We start from the raw sequence: 18,464 nt of genomic DNA, 5'->3' as shown, positions 1-18,464 counted from the left end.
GTAAACTAAAGCATATCCCTGTGTACTATTGCCTGTTCCTATCTAGTTTATTAAACTGAATTTTATTTCATTGGTGGTCCATTACCTAAAATGCCTCATTTCTTGGATACTTTACACTATTTGGTAGGCGCTGGTGAGGATTCCCCAAGACTCCCACATGAGGCCATTCGCACTTTGCTCCCTAACTGGTTTTCAGCATTTCAAAACCAGGCTCGCAATGATTGTTCAGCTGCAGACCCAAGTTTTCCTACCATTCAATATTAAACCATAGTTCCCACTGCCTTTGCTACCAGCTACAATCTACAATCTGCTGAATAAGGCTTTAATCTCACAAGTCAGGCAAACAAGTGCTGCTCATATATGGTTCCCCTGCTCTTTGCCTTCTACCAGTCTTCTGTCGTTCAGTGTGCTTGTAGGGTGATGAGCTCCTATAGACTGCCCCCAATGCAGAATGAGTTCCCTTGTGGTAGCTTATCCTGATCTGTCACTGATTTTATTTTTTTTGTATGTTCTGCACCCTCCCCCCAACCCAGTCCGACCTTCTCAAAGGGCAAATTTCATGCAGTGCCCCCAATCTGAACTAGAGGCCCCCTCCTAGGTGTGTTCTCACTATGGTGAACTAGGTCTGTTGGGGGTGGGGAGGGGGGGGGGGGTGCATGGCCAAGTGGCTAAGATGGCGGACACATTTTGGCAACGCTCCGCGGTCTGCCCTCATTATCTTGGCAATTCCACTAAGCAGAGGCGGCATCCGCACACGGCAAGCAAGGCAATCCACTCCTGCAGGCCAGAGGCTCAGTCGGTATGGCGGCCGTGACGGAGAGATACGAGGCGGAGACGGCGGCCGGCACGGAGCTCCCTGGCCTCTTGAGCCCCAGAGTCTGGTCATCAGCGCAGAAGAGAAAAAATAAAAGGGCTGGTGAGCAGCTGCGTAGAGAAAACACACGCAGGTCAACATGGCGAAGGTTCAGGGTGCTGCAACGAGAACTCTGCGCCTGGTGAGGTGAAATCACCAGGAAGACGGCGGCCCTCTTACTGGAGGCCACGGCAACTGGCGCCTACCTGATTGTGTTGCCCCTGGGAACTTGTCTGAAACAGCGAGACAGGCAGACTCCCGGGGTGCCGCATTAGAGCTCCAGGCATGACTGCCCAGAGGTAAGGAGCAGAGAATGGGGGAGAGGTGCTGGGCGGGACCTGGGGGCCGCTCTGCGCCCCTTTCCCCTCCTGGCTGGTGGGCATGGGTGCCGCAAACCCCACGTTGGCCTACCAAACTGAGTTACTCCCTGGGGCCAGGGGTGGGGGGGATTTGACACTGCACAGGCGATCACCCGGGGCCCTGGGTGCAACAAAGACGAGAGGAGTGGAACGCGGAGAGAAACAGACCAGACCGGGGGCTGTGTCGGGCCTAGCTCCAAGTAGAAACTGCACGGGGGCCTGTGTGGTGACCCCCACGCAGCTGGGCACTGCTACCGTCTGGACTGCACAAGGAACAAATGCCCTCCACCTGCAGTGACTCGGCTTCCCCATGTGTTGTGGTCAATGGACAACACCATCATAGCAGCAACACCTACTGAGGGCACGGACTGAAAGACCATCCATGTGCTGCGCCACCCCCATCAGGCTGGGAGAACTTGTGGGGAGGGCGACTGACCGAGGTTGGGAACGCGTGGCCAAGTAAGAGATTGGCTGCCGACCCATTGGAGATATTGAAAGTCACCCCTTGGGCAGGGCTTCTCATCCAGCCCGCCGAGCACCTCTTCTTCCCACGGGCCGTGGCAAGAACACAGTGACCCTGTGGAGGAATGCATGACAAGAAGGCCTAGACACGAACACTAAAAGAGCCCCCCCCCCTCTCTGCTGGTGCCCGCAGAACCCACGCGCACAAGAACTACTTGGCCCTCCTGGGACTGACAGGACAGGGGTGCAAGTTGGAGCCCTGCACCGCTGGCACGCCTGTGGTGTGCTCCCCAATAAAGCGAATCCAGGCTGGACTTACTTCTGCCCAACAGCTAGCCATGGGTCTACTGCGGTCCACCATCTCCCAGACATCCACCCGGTCAGACCCAGAGAGACACAGCAGACATGGGCAACACAAGGTGCAGAGCTCCAACATCAGTCGCTGTCTGCAAAAGTCTGAACGCAGTGGAGAATCTGGGCGCAACGATGGAACAAACTCTCTCCTCTCTGGAAGCCAAAATTGACAAAGTGGCCACGGACTTCACGCAGAACACAGCAAACTAGCAAACATGGTACAGGCCCACTAAATGGCGATCATAGAACTTCGCCCTGCCACCATCTCAAACACAACTATAATGCTCAATCTTGCTAACAGGATTCAGACTCTGGAGGAAAGGCTAGAGGTCACGTAAGGCCGGTCATTGCGCAACAGTGTGCAGGTGGTTTGAATGCCTATGCAGAACAGGGGATTCGGGGCCTGCTACCCGAGGAGGCGCTGTCTCCCCAGTTTGTTGTGGAGCTCGTGCACACAGAGGGCCGGCATGTAGGCCTCCCCCTGGAGCAAGACCTAGACCCTTCCTGATCCGGCAAAGAAACTTGATAGAGATGCAGTGCTAAGGGAGACCCTGAAATCCCCGGGCATAACAGTACGCAACACTCACGTCCTCTCTTCCCGGACTACACTGCACAGGTCCAAAGCCGCAGAAGCTGCTTCCAGTCAGTGAAGAAACGTCTCCAGGGACAGAGTAAGCCTTCCTCCTTGTTCCCAGCCCAGCTTTGTGTGTTTTGCAGCGTTGTGCGGTGGCAGAGGGATCCACACACTTCTTTGATTCTCCCACATTTGGAAATGCTGGAAGAGCTAGATCTCTCCTCAGGACATGCAGAACCTGAAGCCAATACGAAGTCCGACTAGACCAACAACCGGAAGCGAGAAACCCACACAGGTGACACCCTTAACCTGGAACAAATCATTACGGAACGCCGGAGGGTCATACAGATAGCAGCAGCAATAGGTGACCAGCCTCACATCGGAGTCTGTACAATCCATTCTTGATGAAGAGCAGGCCCATTCTTGGCCAAGGGGCTAGACTCAACCAGCCTCCCTGATGTAACGCCGCAGACATCAGACGACATCTAAAGCACGCAATTCCAGTGCGCACCACCCTTTGCTGTACGGTCACCCTAGCTGCAGGAAAACATCCAGGCGTAGCCCAGCACCGTCTTGTGAGTACAAACCTGCGCCACCATGCTACGTCTCAGATGCATAAAGAACTTGCCGATGCCTGCTGTTCTCTGTGAGGGACTTTACCTGAGACAAACCACAAGAGCACAAAGAAATAGCCACCACTGCACGCATCAACCCAATCTTGAACTAACTTTGACTGAAGCAGGATGTATCTGCGAAAAGGTTTGCGAGGACCCCTGTTGGGGTTCCTCAGTAATGTGCTTCAAGTTTTATTGTTTATTCCCATTCACGTCTTCTCACACACCCCGCACTGAAGCGCACACTGCCTGGAGCTGGCGATGGCGAGTAGGGCGCAGTGTCCGTACACACAGCACTTGCGAATGGCACAAACTAATGTAATTACATGGAACGTGAAAGGCATTCAAATCCCAGCAAGACGTTACTCCATATCGTCGTATCTGCAGCACAGGGCCGCTAACATAGAATTGCTACATGAGACCCACATCGCGCAACCTGAGGGCCACTAGACTCCGTAGGTACTGGTGAGGGCAGGTGTTAAGTACCAATTTTTCCACATAAGCTAGAGTGTCGTTAATATGGATTAGGGCTGGAACCCCTTTCGTAGCAGAAGAGAAACGGGTGGTAGATTTGTTCTTGTACGAGGCCGCCTAAATAGGCAGTCTATTCATATATGGTACATAAACGCCCCAAATGTAGAACCAGCCTTCCTATGCCACCTTGCACGTATGCTTTCGCCCAGGGCTGATATTTCTTGGCTGCTCGGAGTGGACTTCACCTCAGTACTTGACACTCTTTTAGAACACTCCTTACCCCCACTGACACACACCTCCTCCTTTGGCCTTTCGCGACTGACTCACCCATTGGTCTCTTATACGCCCGCATAAACTCGTTCTACTCCCACGTACATGGCCTGCATGTGCAGCTAGATCGGATTGTAGATTCCCCCTCACTACTGCCGCTTATTAAGACCATCGACTACTTAAGTCACACACACTCCGATCACAATCGCCAAATACTGCTGCTGAATTGGGATGCCGGCCCGCCAGTGGTCCTTACTTGGCGTCTCCAGTTGACAGCGCTGGAAGATTCCGCATTTCGTGCCTCATTAAGTGGTCACAACGCAATACTTTGAGGACATTGCTGGCTCCAAACACAGCACATCCATTGAATTGGAAGCATTCAAGGTGGCCATAAGGGGTCACAGTATGGGGCTGGTCTAGAATATGCACAAGCAACTTACCCTGGAAATCGAGATAATAGAGCAGAACCTTTTACCCCACGAAACCCAAATGGCATGAGGCGCAACAGACCCACGCCAACTGCACAAGGAACAAAGCGTGTGTGTGTAGGAAGCTGGCTTTGTATATACTATACCAAATAATAATAGCTGAATTTGTAAAGCGCCTGGTTACACCAGCTGGTATGTCCCCGCGCTGTAAAAGCCAGCGTAAAGCTCAATCACTTCAACTTTCATCTTTCTCACAATCCTACCTTGCCCTTCCCTACTTTTTGGGGAAAAGGTGAGTTTTCAGCCCTTTTTGGAATGCTGCCTCTGACGTCTCCAGATGGCGATTCGTGGGCAGTCTATTCCATTGTTGGGCTGCCAGAACACGGAAAGAGTGTCCTCCCATTCTCACTCTTCTGAACTTCGGAACCTGGACCTGTCCCGTCCCGCTAGACCTCAGCTGTCGGGATGGGTGGTACGAGTTATCAGGTTGTGAAGATATGTGGGCCCTTTACCTTGTAGGATACGGTGACCAATGCATAGGGCTTTAAACGTTATTTGTTCCTTATTTTGAAGCCTGTGCAGTGATCTCAGTGCTTTCTTAGGGTGCTCTATTGGGCAGCATCAGGACCAGGCGTGCTGCTGCGTTCTGTATGCGTTGCAGCCTCTGAGTGCACTTGGCGTTGGCTCCCAAGTAGAGGGCGTTACCATAATCCAGCCTTGTGAGGTATAGTGTGCACAGAATCCAGTGGAACCCCAAAGGTAGGCAGAGGTATAGTTAGATAACACCTTACTCTCTATTTTTGGTAGTCTGGTCAAGCTGTAATGGTTTATTAGAGCAAGTGTTACACATTTGTTGTACTCACTCAATGATTTCACACACTCAAAGACTGAACTTTAGACCAATTGTTTTGTATAAAAATATTCTTAGTTCTATTTCTAGAACCAAGCAAGCCTGGTGCTATCTAACTTTACCTCTGCCTACTTTTGGGGTTCTACTGGACTCTCTGCACACTATACCTCACTTTGGTATGGGATATATCAAAGGTATATGACCAGGAACCAAACCATTGGATGCGTACTGAAAAAGCTATATTTATAGGCCCATTCATGTTTCTGTAGGCTAACAACTGCGTTGCTTATTTTATTTCGTGAGTGCTATTTTTAATATGGTCCTTATCAACTACTAGATCTTGTTTGTATGTTGCCAGGCTTCATTTATTTAGTCATCTTTATGCAATGGGCAGCGTTTATTGCCTCCTGTAGAAAGGGCTTAAGAGTTTTTTGGGGGTGCCTGGTCGCTTCATGTGTGTATGTTTTCTCAGTTTTATGCTTGCTTTTATAGCGAGAGAAAACTGTATGCGTATGCTGCTGACCTGTTGAAATTTGTTCCTACCCTGTTTATGGTACTGTAGAACATGGCCGTTATGATTACGTGTCCCGTGTATGGGTGAGGATAGAAGACCTCTACGTTGTTATATGCATTGTGCGTTTGTAAAGTGAGGCCATGTTGATAGTTATTGGCAACCAACCAGTCGTCTAGGTAGGGATATACATGTATTCCCTGTCTTCATAAGTGCGCCGCTACCACAGCTAGGCATTTTGTAAAGATCCTTGGTGCTGATTTTAGTCCAAAGGCTAGGGCCGGGAACTGATAGTGCGCTCCGTTTCTGTTTTCGGTTCATGAGAATGTGTAGGTAGGCATCCTTGAGGTCTACAGTGGACATAAAATCCCTGTCCCTTATTTGTGGTATAACTTCTTGTAGCGACGTCCTCTTGAATTTTTGAGTGTTTATGTATTGGTTTAGGAACCGTAGGTCCAGGATGGGCCTTAACGCTTCGTCCACCTTTGGTACGAGTAAGTAGTTGGAGTACACTCCCTTGTTTCTTTCCTTGTGGAGTTTTTGTGCTTCCTGCAGGAGGAGCACAAGCTCTTTTGTTGAGCGCGTTTTGTTGGTTGGCCACCTGTTGGTGGCCTTTTTTTCAGTTCTATACAGTATCTGAACTGTACGATGTTCAGTATCTATTTGTCTGTTATTTTCTTCCACTCCTGGAAGAAATTTCTAAGTCTGCCTCCTACCGGTGTTACATGTTCGTTGATTTTTCATTTGTGTGCGCCGAATTGTTTTTTGGGTCTTTTGTTGTGCCAACCCCCCCAGAGAGATGTTGTGTGGGTGCACGTTCTATACAGCGGAGTCACTTGGAGGTGGGTTGCTGCCCCCCTCTTCTTGTTTGTCCCCGTCTGTTCGGTCACCCTCAAAAGAACTGGCCACAAGGTTGGAACTGCCAGTTTTGCTGTTGCTGACCTTGCTGCTGCTGCTTGTTGTTACCCTGGTAAGTTTGATGGAAGGTCTGGTGCGAAGTTCCTGGCTGGTTTCCTCCACTGCCGTCCGACCTCCTTGAGGGGGTGCCGCTTCTCATTCCTCTGAACTGCAGCGCTCTAATGGACCTCGCATTTTCATTATCCTTTTTGAGCTGTGTCCGCTTCTCGTCCACTGATGTGCCGAACAGTTGTTCCCCATTGAAGGGTGTGTTCACTGGACTTCTAGCTTGAAGCCTGAAATCCTCAGCCAGGCATGCCTCCTCTCTGTCACTCCAATCATCATAAGCCTGCTGGATGTGTCTGCCAGAACCAGGGCCGACTTTAGGCAGGTGTTGGCCATGTTCTTGTCTTCCTCCACCAGATGTGTTGCCCTCTGCTGGTACTGTTCCGGGAGATGTTTTAGCAGCTGTCCGACCTCCTCTCAATTTGGTATGTATGTCTGTATATTAGGGCATTGGAGTGCGCAATGTGCCAGTGAATTGCTGCGTTCCTTTCTATTTTCCTCCCTGTGAGGTCTACCCTCCTACTCTCCTTGTCTGGAGGTGGCCCTGAGTTTGTGGGAATGTGGTCCTCTTTCTTGCTGTTGCTGTAATAATAGTCACTTGGCATGGATCCCTGGATATATGCTAGGTCCTTTGAGGAATGCTTCTATTTTTTCTCTGTTCTAGGAGTGACCGACCTACAGGTTGATGGTTCCTTGAAAGCTTCCCTGCCCTGGTCCAGTACACTTGGAAGCATAGGTAGGAATTGAGTGGGGAGCAGAGTCTCTAAGAGGAAGCAAGCCTTTGGTTTCTCTTCCTCCAATTTTACCCCATAAGTTGCTGCAGCATTCTTGATGACCATGTTGTAGATGCCAATGTTGTCTGGCGGCGAAGGCCTCGACGGATAGGACTCTACAACTTCTTCTGGGCTTTCGGCGTTTAGGTCCTGCCAATCCATGTCCTGCGCCACCGAGTAAGTCGATTCCAAGTTTGTTTCTTGATCTTCCTCGCCTTCTCCCTCGTAATAATACAAGCCCTCATCCTCCTGTTGTTCTGCTGGCTCTGTAGCTTTCGGCGGGTCGGTGGTGTCTAACTCCTTCGATTTCTGCTTTGACAACCGCCCATTTCCGTCTTGTCTTCCTCTCCATTTCTTCCGCTTGTTCGGCGTCTAGTTTCGGCGTTTCTCTTCGATGTTAACGTCTAAGTCACCAGGGTCTTTTTCCTCAGGTATCGAGCGCACCTTTTCGGGGGAGTGCTTTGACGACCTAGATTTTTCTTGAGCTTTCACCGGCTGTGAGTTTTTTTCGAAGGAACCACTGGCTGTTTGTCCGTGGACGCATCTGTGGCTGTCGATTGCTTCGACGCCAGTGCTCCTTTCGAGGACTTTGGCTCAGTTTTTCGAGAGTCTGTCGAGGTCTTGGGGGTTGACTTCTCTCTTAATCATTTGTTGACTTCTTATCGGTCTCTGCGACTGTGTAGTCCTTTGGTAGTTCTCTGATCCCTCGGCGATGTTGTCCTCTTCTCCACTGGAGAGGTCCAAGTCCCGGAGTGACGGGGGTAGTCCTTGCCCCTGCATGGTGTAGTTTGCTATCCTCTCTCTCTCCCTCACTCAGAGAGGGTCTTTGTGGTGAATGCCGAGCATGCTTTGCAATCCTTGCTTTCCTGGTCGATTGGCAGGCAGAGGTTGCAGACCGGATGCTGGTCCTTCTGTGCGTACTTGTGGTGGCAATTACAGCAACATTTGAATGTGGTTTTGTCCATACCTGCGCTCAGTGGGCCCCCTGTTTGCGCATCTTCGTTGGACGTCGAAGTTATTTATCTTTCTCTCCTTCATCGTCCCGGCTCTGTGTTCTGGTCATGAGATGAGAACTCCAACTTTTCTGTGGTTTTCAGGTTGTTTTTTTCCTCTTCTGTCCAAAAACTCTGGAACTCCTCGGTAACGATCCAGACCCAACGGCGAAAAAGATAATCTAATCTAAAGAGGGCGCCTAAAGATTGGGAGCTTACGGGGAAAGCACACCGACGTCACAGGAGGACACCAAATGGTGGGACATCGACACCCACCTGGGCAACGAGAATTTTTATTTTATTTATTTTCTCTGCTACGTAGGTAGCTAGGTGTGCCCTCTTTCCAGAGGGGGCATCAGTTGGTATAATAGGAGTTGCTGCGTTGTTTAGTTTTTTCTTACAATATATTAAGTATGTAATATGGAAAAGGAGATGTATAGCTTTAGCTATTTGTTAGTCCTTGCAAGTACTTATGTACTATGCTTATGTAGGGACTATGTTTTGAGTTTTCCTTTCTTTTACTGTGTTATCTATTTAGTCATTTATTTATTTTATTTTTCACTGGGGAGGCGGGAGGGTCGTATGTGAATCTATAAGAGTCTAGGCTGCAAAACTATTCATACAGGTAAGTAATACTTTTGTTTTGCAGCGTAGACGTCTACAAGATTAACAAACAGTGTATCGATTGCATAGCGGTATTTTGTAATTGTGGAGGAGGTTGTGAAGTGTAGTTGATCCCCCTAGGATAATAAGAAACACAAATGGTGTAGAGTACCACTTGTTGTTTTGTGAGAGAACATGAGTTCTTATGTTGTGTGTACCTAGTAGGTATCCATATGGCTTTCCTTTGAGGAAAGTACCCATATATTTACTCCCTTGTGTGTATATATCTGCATTTGTTTCAAATATTTTAGATGTGTCCTGGAACAAAACCCTTGGATGTTTTATTGAAAGAGTTCAATTTTATAAGCCCATTCATCCTTGTGTAGGCTAACACCTAATTTTTTGTTGTTGTTATGGTAACTGGCCTCCATTTATGATCAGATCTATGGCATACGTTTATAATGAATGTTTTAATCATTGCAGTTCTCTTTAGCCTTGTAAGCAATATTGCCTCCTTTAAAATCTGTTGAGTTTAAATAGGCTAATAACTGGTTTAGATCACTAATGCTTACTATTCAAAGAATTATAAAAGCTTTTTAAAATGTTTTTTTCTTTAGGTAAAGGGACGCAGCAAACTGCAGTGTCTTCGGTGTCTCTGCCGGCTCCTGCCCAAACTGTCCCTCCAGTTATCACACAGACTCCTGTTATAGCTGCAACTCCTGTGCCAAACCTCCCCGCAAACGTCACACCTGTCCCCGTGCCCACACCTATCCCTCCTGTTGTCGCTCCTCCCCCGATACCTGTGGTACCTCCAGCTCCACCTGTCATCAAGGTAAAGTATTAAGCTTTCATGTTATCAGAGGGAAACACATGTCCTAGTAAGCTTTATGTGACTATTGCTTTTTGCAAAAATCTACTAGTGAGGTTAGTCTGGTACAGGACCTTAGGCAACGTGTGCCATTCAGTTGTGGGAAAACACTTGGAATATCTGGTTTTGTTAGATTAGTACTAGGTTTGAAGCAAATTGCTAGTTTTGGAGGTGGGTGGGGGGGGGATTCCAGAAGTAAATGGGTGTAAAAGTATCATTTGGGAATGTTACCTCAATTTACAGTGCAATGTTTGATGTTGGTAGCCAGAAAGTTAACTTTACTGGCAATAAAACAGTCATAAAATAGCTTCTTGGATGTACTTCCCCCACATTAGAGCGCCTGACCGCCTGACAATTTCTGCAAAGAAACCGCTAGTAAAGAATAAGGTTACCCCAGATTACCCAGTGTACATCAGGTGCCTGGTCCCACCTGATAAACTAGTGCTCCGTGCTGCTGGTAAAAGGCTCTCATCCTGGCAACAGGGGTGCTCCGCCCCAGCCAAGCAGAGCAAGAAGATCGATGGGGCACGTAATCATATGCTTGTTGGGGGCAACCACACACTGAATAATAGTCTGTTCAGTCATACTGCAGTGCCCACACTTGCTGTACGCTGGATGCTGCGCATACACCCAAAGGCCGGGGTAAGCCCATCATCAGCCCTTTCAGGATTTGCATACAGTCAAGTCGTAATGTGGTAACTCTCCATGCCATAATTTACCCCCCCGCCCCCCGCGAAATCATGGTAAGACTGAGATTCTTATTTCTTCAATACGAGGAAATAACTTCCAAATGTGTGCTTTTGATGGTGCAGAAGGGGTGTAAATCCCAGAGTTTCACACCAGCAAGCATAATACTTCAACAAATGTCACACCTAATTGAGTAAGTGAATAAGTTCCTAGTCTCCGGGGACATCGACCTGATGCTTCCACACCCGTATGGCAAAGTTGAATACTCCATGTACTTCTTGAACCCCAATAAAAAGATGACTCTTCGCTAGCAATTATGGCAGCCCATTTTCATAATTATTTTATACATGTCTGTACCTGAAAGATTAAAGGGGAACAACTCTAAAATTCCTAACCCACACAGGAGGCTGTGTGAGTTAGGAATTTCACATCGAACCAGGATTCATACAGAATCCTGGTTTGATGTGAAGAAACTTCATTCTGATGGATACTTGTAACTGCCGATTCCTCGTCTTAGAATGAGGCAGGCCCCTGTCATGTATGCAAAGGTTACCTGGGACTGAGAGGAGAAGCTTTACACTTGCAAAACTAAGAAGGCTAGACTTTTGGGAAAGGCCTGCTCCTGGTTATGAGAGCAGATTATCAATCACTTCCAGGGTTGTTCTTGCAAGAGGTCAACCTCTGTCTAGATCAGAGTCAAAGTAGAAAAGGGAAGCTACTCTCAACCCCATCCCACCACTCCCTACCCATGAAGTGGTCACAAGGGTGTCTGTTGGCTCGTCTCTGGTTCCCTGCAGAGCTGATTCCTCAACTGGTCTCTGTCTTCCAGAGTTTTACTTGCCATTGGTGACAACGCAGCAGATGGAGACCTTCAAAGAATCCATGCCTTCATGGACCTGTCCTCCGCTTTCGACTGTGTAACCAGAGGAAAGTTGTGGCAATCCATGAGGGCGAAGGGTGTCGATAGTGGAATTGTTAATTTTCTTGTTGATCTACATAGCAATATTAGAGCAAATGTGAGAAATTCTCAAGATCTGAGTACAACTAATAGCTTTGACATTAGAAAGGGTGTTCGCCAAGGATGCATCCTGGCCCCTTTCCTTTTTAATTTTTTTATCAATGAGCTAGATAGCGTGTTACAGAATGTATTGACTGACTGCCCTAAAGTCGGCAGGCGGGGAATTCCTGTACTTTTATACGCCGATGATGCGGTTTTAAGTTCCATAACTGAGATGGGTCTTCAGGCTCTCTTAACCCCTTAAGTGCTGATGACGGAACCGCTCCGTCATCAGCTGCGGTGGCGCTGTGCTGATGACGGAGCGGTTCCGTCATGGCCCGCCCGCCGCTCATGCGCGGCGCGAATTCCGCGCCTGCGCTGAGCGTTCTATTGAGCGGGCGGCGCCATGACGGAACCGCTCCGTCATAAGCACAGCGCAACCGACGCTGGTGACGGAGCGGTTCCATCACCAGCATGCGCCCGCCGCTCTTCCGCCCCCTTAGCACTGCGGCGGAATAGCCGCCGCAGTGAAGGGGTTAAATGCTTTTAAATTGTTTGATGGAAAGAGACCTTTTGGTCAACAATTCGAAATAATTTGTTATGCAAGTTGGCCAACAACCAAGAAGGAACTTTCATTTTAAAATTGATGAAGTACTAATCCCGACATCAAAAACGTTCTCGTATCTTGGAGTTCTTTTTGAAACTAAACTAACTGGGGACCTCATCTTGCAGAAAAGAAAGGGGAACTGGTTAGGGTTAATGCTTCAATCTTTAATTGTGCATCAAAACTGGGAAATAAAACTACCAGTGCTATGTTGAAACTCTATAATGCAAAATCAGTAGCAACTGCTATATGTGGTAGTGAAATCTGGGGGTATGTTGCTGGTGAGCAGCTGCAGATCGCTGCAAATTTTTTTATGAAGCGCCTCTTGTGTGTCCTTGCAGGTACGTCAAATTTTGCAGTACACGAAGAGCTAGGGACACAATATCTAAATGACACTTTTTCTTTACGCCCGTTGACCTGCTGGTTAAAACTGTGTTTGAATCAGGACATACCGCTGACACATCTGATAGTGAGGGATTATCTGATCCAAGACAAGGCAATGGGTACTCCTTGGATAAAATACCTGAAATCCAGTTTTGCCAGGCTTGGCCGTCTGGATCTGTTTGAACACCCAAGTCTGATTGTAAAAGGGGATCTGGAGTTAACTAAACGGGCCTTCCTTATGGACAGGAAGACCCAGAGGGAAGGTGTAGAGCTCCAGAAACAAAGTGTGAGAAAATTTGTCATGTTGAAAACGTGTGAAACTATAGAGCCGTATCTGCTGGGCTCACTAACCTCTCATGAAAAGTTCCTGCTAACAAGGTTTAGGTTAAATCTTTTCCATCATCTGCTGATTAGGCCAAAAACTGACATTTTTGTAACAAACTTGCAGCACCCTGCTGCTGCGACGGAAAGTCTCCGCAGGATCTGCTGCATTTCATATTTTTATGTAGGTTTTATGAATACCCACGCAAGCGCTATCTGGTTACTCTTTTAAACAAACTTCATTTTATTCAGATCAGACCGGCAGTAATGTATTTACAACTTTTGCATAGTGACAGTATTCTCCAAATTACTGAATTTTTAAAATTGACTGTGAGGCTGAGAATTTGTATGGACCGGAAATGGTCCCTGTGATGAATTATCTACTTTTTGATTCTATTGTTTGGAAGACAGCACGCACATTCATGCACTTTTGGCACTTTATCTGATGTGTGTTTTACATATAATGTGTTTTAAATTGTTTTACTATTGTATATGTACTTTTATGGTTTGTATAAAAACCGAAATAAAGTCTTTACTACTAAAGAATCCATGCAGTAGTTTTTAAGCTAAACCATGCACTAGGTTTTCAGCATACTTGCGGCTCCCTTTGGTATGCCTTCATGTCCCAAGGGCCCGTCGGGGCCAACATTTGGGTTCTTGCTGGTGGGTCCTTCCCTGGTGTGTCCTGCCCAGGTGTTATCTAATCCTTTCAGACCCATTCCGTGTCCCGTACAGACTCTAGTACATGACATACACTGCAACTCCAGGACCTATGCTAGGCTGCTCCTTCTCTACACCGGTACAAACACTACATACCACAAGTCCCTGCATAGATCCTGGTGCTGATTCAGATGTCTGACCATAAGCTAGCTTCAGCCCAGCCACTACCGATGTCGCCAGAGGAAATTACTAAAGTGCAACTGGCTGTCCTACAGCCTGACTCTGTTCCAATGCCTCTAACAGGGCAGACACATGAGCAGAGGCTCTATTATCTTTTTGGCTCGGACTCTGAGCAAGGTACACCCCAGAAGGAGATGATGACGATAGTGTGGATGGGAATGGATGCCTTCCTGCTCTGTTGGGTGTTGAAGAGTGTAGGAAGCTGGCTTTGTATATGGTATGTGTTTAAACAGAGAGAGACCCCTTGTTGGCAACTAAGGGAGTAGAGTACTATCAGTACAAAAAACACATGTACTCTATTTTGTATCTACAGGTCCAACTAGTCCTCGGGATAATGTATAGGAATGTGTTGGCGTGTTTCGATGGGTATCTGGTTATTCCATCTTTATCAAGACATTCATTATGGTTCACTTTTCTTTGTGGTATATTTGATTGTTACACCCTTCTTAACACCTTGGCTGCTTTGACTTTTCCCCTCCTGTGCTGACATTCTTTGAATACCATTGTTCATGACGAGCTCAGCTCGTCATAAGCACAGCTCCACTGTGCCTCATGACGAGCTGAGCTCGTCGTGAGCATCGAAGGGGTTAAACGGACTTGAATAATCTCCGTTTACCAACTGCTGTATATTCTTGAGCGGTACAATCCGGAACCCCAGATTTCTAGTTTTGTGTCCCAAGAGTCCGCATATGAGGTCCAAGGTAGAGGGGCTTAAGTACATACACCTCCTCACCTGCTGATGCGCTTACGTCACACTCTTATTGGCTCAGGGATTCCCAGTCCTGCTTCGTCCTTATAAGCTTATGTTATAGTAGTATCATTATGTGAGTGTTCCAGGGACTTTGAGTGAGCTCTTTTTTAAGTTTATTTATGTGTGTTACATGAATTAAGAATCCCACTATTGATAGGGTGTTCTTGTTGATTGAGTGAATCAAGGGACAATTTGCTTTTTGTTTTGTATATGGTATGCCACTAAGTGATTATACTCTGCAAAGTCAAGGGATTCCCCTAGAATTGTACATGGCTCAATGTAAACCCAAAGTGCTCCATTAGTGATAGGCTTAAGGCTGTTAGCCCACACTAACACAGAGGAGTGTAAGACCTTTATTGTACACACCTTGACCAATAACTGACGCACGACTCTAAAAGGATATTCACACCGATTTTAGTGAAATAAGCTTTGTTTGAGATATATTTTAAGACCAAAATCTTCGCAAAAAGGTAAGTACGTTTTTCTGGAAAAATACTTGTCTGTTAAAAGTTGACACTTTGTGCAATTTTCAAACCATTCAATGTTCTCCTATGGAGGAGAACAACAGTACAGTTTCATGGGTAAGCACCCAACTTAGTTTCAGTCTTCGGGCCTTAAGGTCAGCAGAGGGCAAGGTTCAGATAAGCACAAAGTTTGCACCACCACCGTCACAGGGACAGCCATGTGCAGAGATCAAATGCGGAGATGGGCCATATGCGTTTCAATGGAGACTGGGGGCGCTTATAACCACGCTGCTTGCAGGTAGGTTAATTGGTTGCAGGAGCCAAGCCTATGAAGATAGAGCAAGCACAGGATGGGGGGGGTCACAAGGCAGCACCAAGCATACACCACCAGCGGCACTGGGCAGCTGGGTGAGGGGTGCAAATACAGCGTCAGATGCCCAATGCTTTTCAATGGAGGAACTTGGATTTGAAGACAAACTGCAGGCGATTACCTGGAGGCTCCACTCAAGGAACTAGCAACAGCAGAAGTAAGTTGAGGTGTTGAGGATCGCTGGGACACTTTCCATCTCTTCAAGGCACAGGGGCTTCGGGTGCAGTGTGTCTTTTGATGTCAGATTCTTCTTGCCGGTCGGGGGAGCCTTTGCATTCACACTTCAGGCATCGTATTGTAGTCCGGGAGGGGTCAGCCAACGCTGGATTGGGATATAGGATCCCTGGAGAACCTTTTCTGACTGAAAGGGTGTACTTCAGCTCGCCTCCTTCACTGTAGGTGTGGAGTTGGCAGAAGTGGTCACACCACCTATTCATCCTAGGTTTCCCCACCCAAAGGTGAACTGGGGCCTGCCATATGCTGCTAGCAACAGAGGCTGGGGATCACATTACAAAGGCGGCAGGCCTTTGAAGCTTCCTTCTCAAGCACTGTGCTCACCCTGAGGGGGGGTGTAGTTAACACCTCTGCCCAGGATGTGGTTTTTAGGTCTCGCTCGAGACCTATTGCTGTGGAGTTGGCTCTGAAGGGAGACAGACCTGGACACGCTCGTCGATTTCACATCGTGGACGCGCATGCCCAGCCCCCCGGAGTCGTGCACATCTCCAGATTGCCAGCCATGCTTCAGTTGCGCACACACACGTACACACACACACGTGCGCGCACACAGTCATACACACGCGCACACACACACACTGCATACACACACGCTCACACACACGTGCGCGCACACACAGTCACACACACACACACACGCACACACACACTCGAAGTGTCCATCTCCTGTCTAGCTAGCCTCATGCACCAAAAAACAGTCCCCCCTACTCACCGGGCTGACTCAGGACTCCCCCGCTGCTCTCCATGCCGGTCTTTCCTCCTTGGGTGTGTAGGGTCAGCGGCTCAGGCTCGGCACCAGGCGGGGCTCTCCATGAGCACGGGAGCCCGACGTCCAATGTGCACGCTCACGGCACACGGAAACGCACGCAGCGTGACTTGGAGTGTGCGCCCGTACAGCTAAGGTGCATGCTCACGAGGTTATCCTTCACTTGTTTAATCATTTTTAAATTTTTTTAAATGGCCTTCGTTTTAATGTTTTTTTTTGTTGTCGCTGGGCACCGTTTCTTACTGCAGAATCCTCTTTATTGGCACAAGTGCGTCACTGAAATATAAATTAATAAAAATATTTTCATTTTGCCGGACGGCGCGCGCTCCCGCCCGCCACGCCCCTCCCGCGCTCAAGGCTGCACAAGGAGGAAGCACGTGGGCAGCTGGTGTTAGGAGCTACTGAGGGGCAGGCGAGCCCGTTGGTGAGATTTATGTTCCTTTGTGGGGAGCCCTGGGCTGGGAATGTTGTCTGTGCGGCTTATTCCGTGGTCTTGTTCGTGCAAAGTGCATCCCTGGGGCTGCCCGTGAGTTTTGTCTTGTAATTACCTATTGTGACGGAGGGCGGCCTCACTGAATGCTCATCATATATGTATGTACTTGTGTGTGTATATGCAAATGTATATAATTGGGGTCTATTGTGCTTTGCTGATGGTACTGATCTGTTGGATTTCCATGATGCGCTCAGGTTGACAGTGTAATTGAATCCTTTTGTGACATCCAGGAATAAGGACATTTATCTGACGTATAGAAGGGGGGGGGGGTAGGAAGATGCTGAGCATACTGTGGCCGAACTGTTTATGTAGCGAGTGGCGTGCGGGCGGCCAGCTTCAGGCTCCACGCGACCGTGCCATAGCGCCTCTTGTAGCGTGCTGGTCTAGTGGGCGCTTTGTGGGGCCCCGCGCTCTCGGGCCCTTGCGTCTCAGTAGGTCAGTCTGTCTGCGGGCGGGGGGGCGGGCATGCTCCGCAGCCTCCCGCATAGGGATGCTTCGGCCTCCTCTAGTGCTTCGAAGTGCACGCGCTGCTTCGTGGCACTGAGGCCCGTGCGTCTGACCAGCATCTTGTGGGGGCTGCGGAGCCGGGGGCGATCGGGCTCGGGCAGCGTGCTCCGGCTGACTCATGGGGTAACCCGGGTCACCCGGCGCTGACTCCGATACATGCCCCTTTGTGCTACTAGAGTAGGGGCCGGGCGAGAGGCCGCCGGACCCTGCTCCTCGCAGGCCAGCTCAGCGCAGGTGGGCATGGCACCGCGACCCAGGAGCCGCAGCCAAGATTAACCAGGCACACCCATCAGTGACCCACTTTGGCATACGTGTATTTTGTATTTGACTTCATCCTAATTGTCATAGTGGCGTAATGCATTGAAGGGGCATGAGTGCGTGGGGGGGCCTGGGATGCTCGGATGTCTGTCTGGATCATGTACGTCGAGGACACGCCCAGATGCAAAGGCGCAGGCTTTGCTCGCCCACCCTGGAGGGAGAAGGAACCGCATCCCAACAGATGGCACAAATGCTCCCCCGATTCTGCGCCTTCCTGTCTCCGGCCAATGCCCAACATTTATCAGGGGAACAGGACGAGGCTCGGGAGGAACGACGCATGGCACTCCCAGTGAAATGTGGAAAACAAACCGGGCTTTCGACGTTTATAAAAAATACACAAGCACAAACGGGCCATCATCCCTGCTATTATTATTGTCATCATTACCCTTATTATCGAACATCAACAAAAGAACGATATGGAAGAGTGTTAATAATGGCAAGATTATTATTACTGCACTTACTATTAATAATAATATTATTTGCATAAAATACAAGTGCTATTAACAGTAAGGATGTGATTGTTGTTATGCCTATTATAATATTTCTTATGATCACTTTCTGGTTAATAGTAATAACGAAAATAATATTAATAATTGTATTATTACTTTTAATAATATTATGTGCCCAGTTGCAGTACTTGCAACAAAGGTGATTTTTTAATCGCATATTGTGCCACATTTCACAGCTGTCATTTCATTTACTAGTATTCGTTAATCATTG

The 18,464-nt window shown here is 48.3% G+C and overlaps 1 protein-coding gene across 8 annotated transcripts in view; it reads left to right on the top strand.

Annotated features, from left to right (window-relative positions):
- BRD3 (bromodomain containing 3) overlaps window positions 1–18,464 on the top strand; it is a 374,663-nt gene that overhangs the window by 86,811 nt on the left and 269,388 nt on the right. For all 8 annotated transcript variants that reach the window (XM_086921064.1, XM_086921060.1, XM_086921061.1 and 5 more), the window contains exon 6: window positions 9,698–9,912. In XM_086921064.1, the coding sequence (XP_086777190.1) occupies window positions 9,698–9,912 (215 nt within the window). The remainder of the gene's footprint in view (window positions 1–9,697; window positions 9,913–18,464) is intronic.

The sequence above is a fragment of the Lissotriton vulgaris genome, chromosome 5, assembly GCF_964263255.1.
Source record: "Lissotriton vulgaris chromosome 5, aLisVul1.2, whole genome shotgun sequence".
Lineage (NCBI taxonomy): Eukaryota > Metazoa > Chordata > Amphibia > Caudata > Salamandridae > Lissotriton > Lissotriton vulgaris.
The sequence above is the reverse complement of the archived record's forward strand: the minus strand, read 5'-3'. Positions and strand labels throughout refer to the sequence as shown.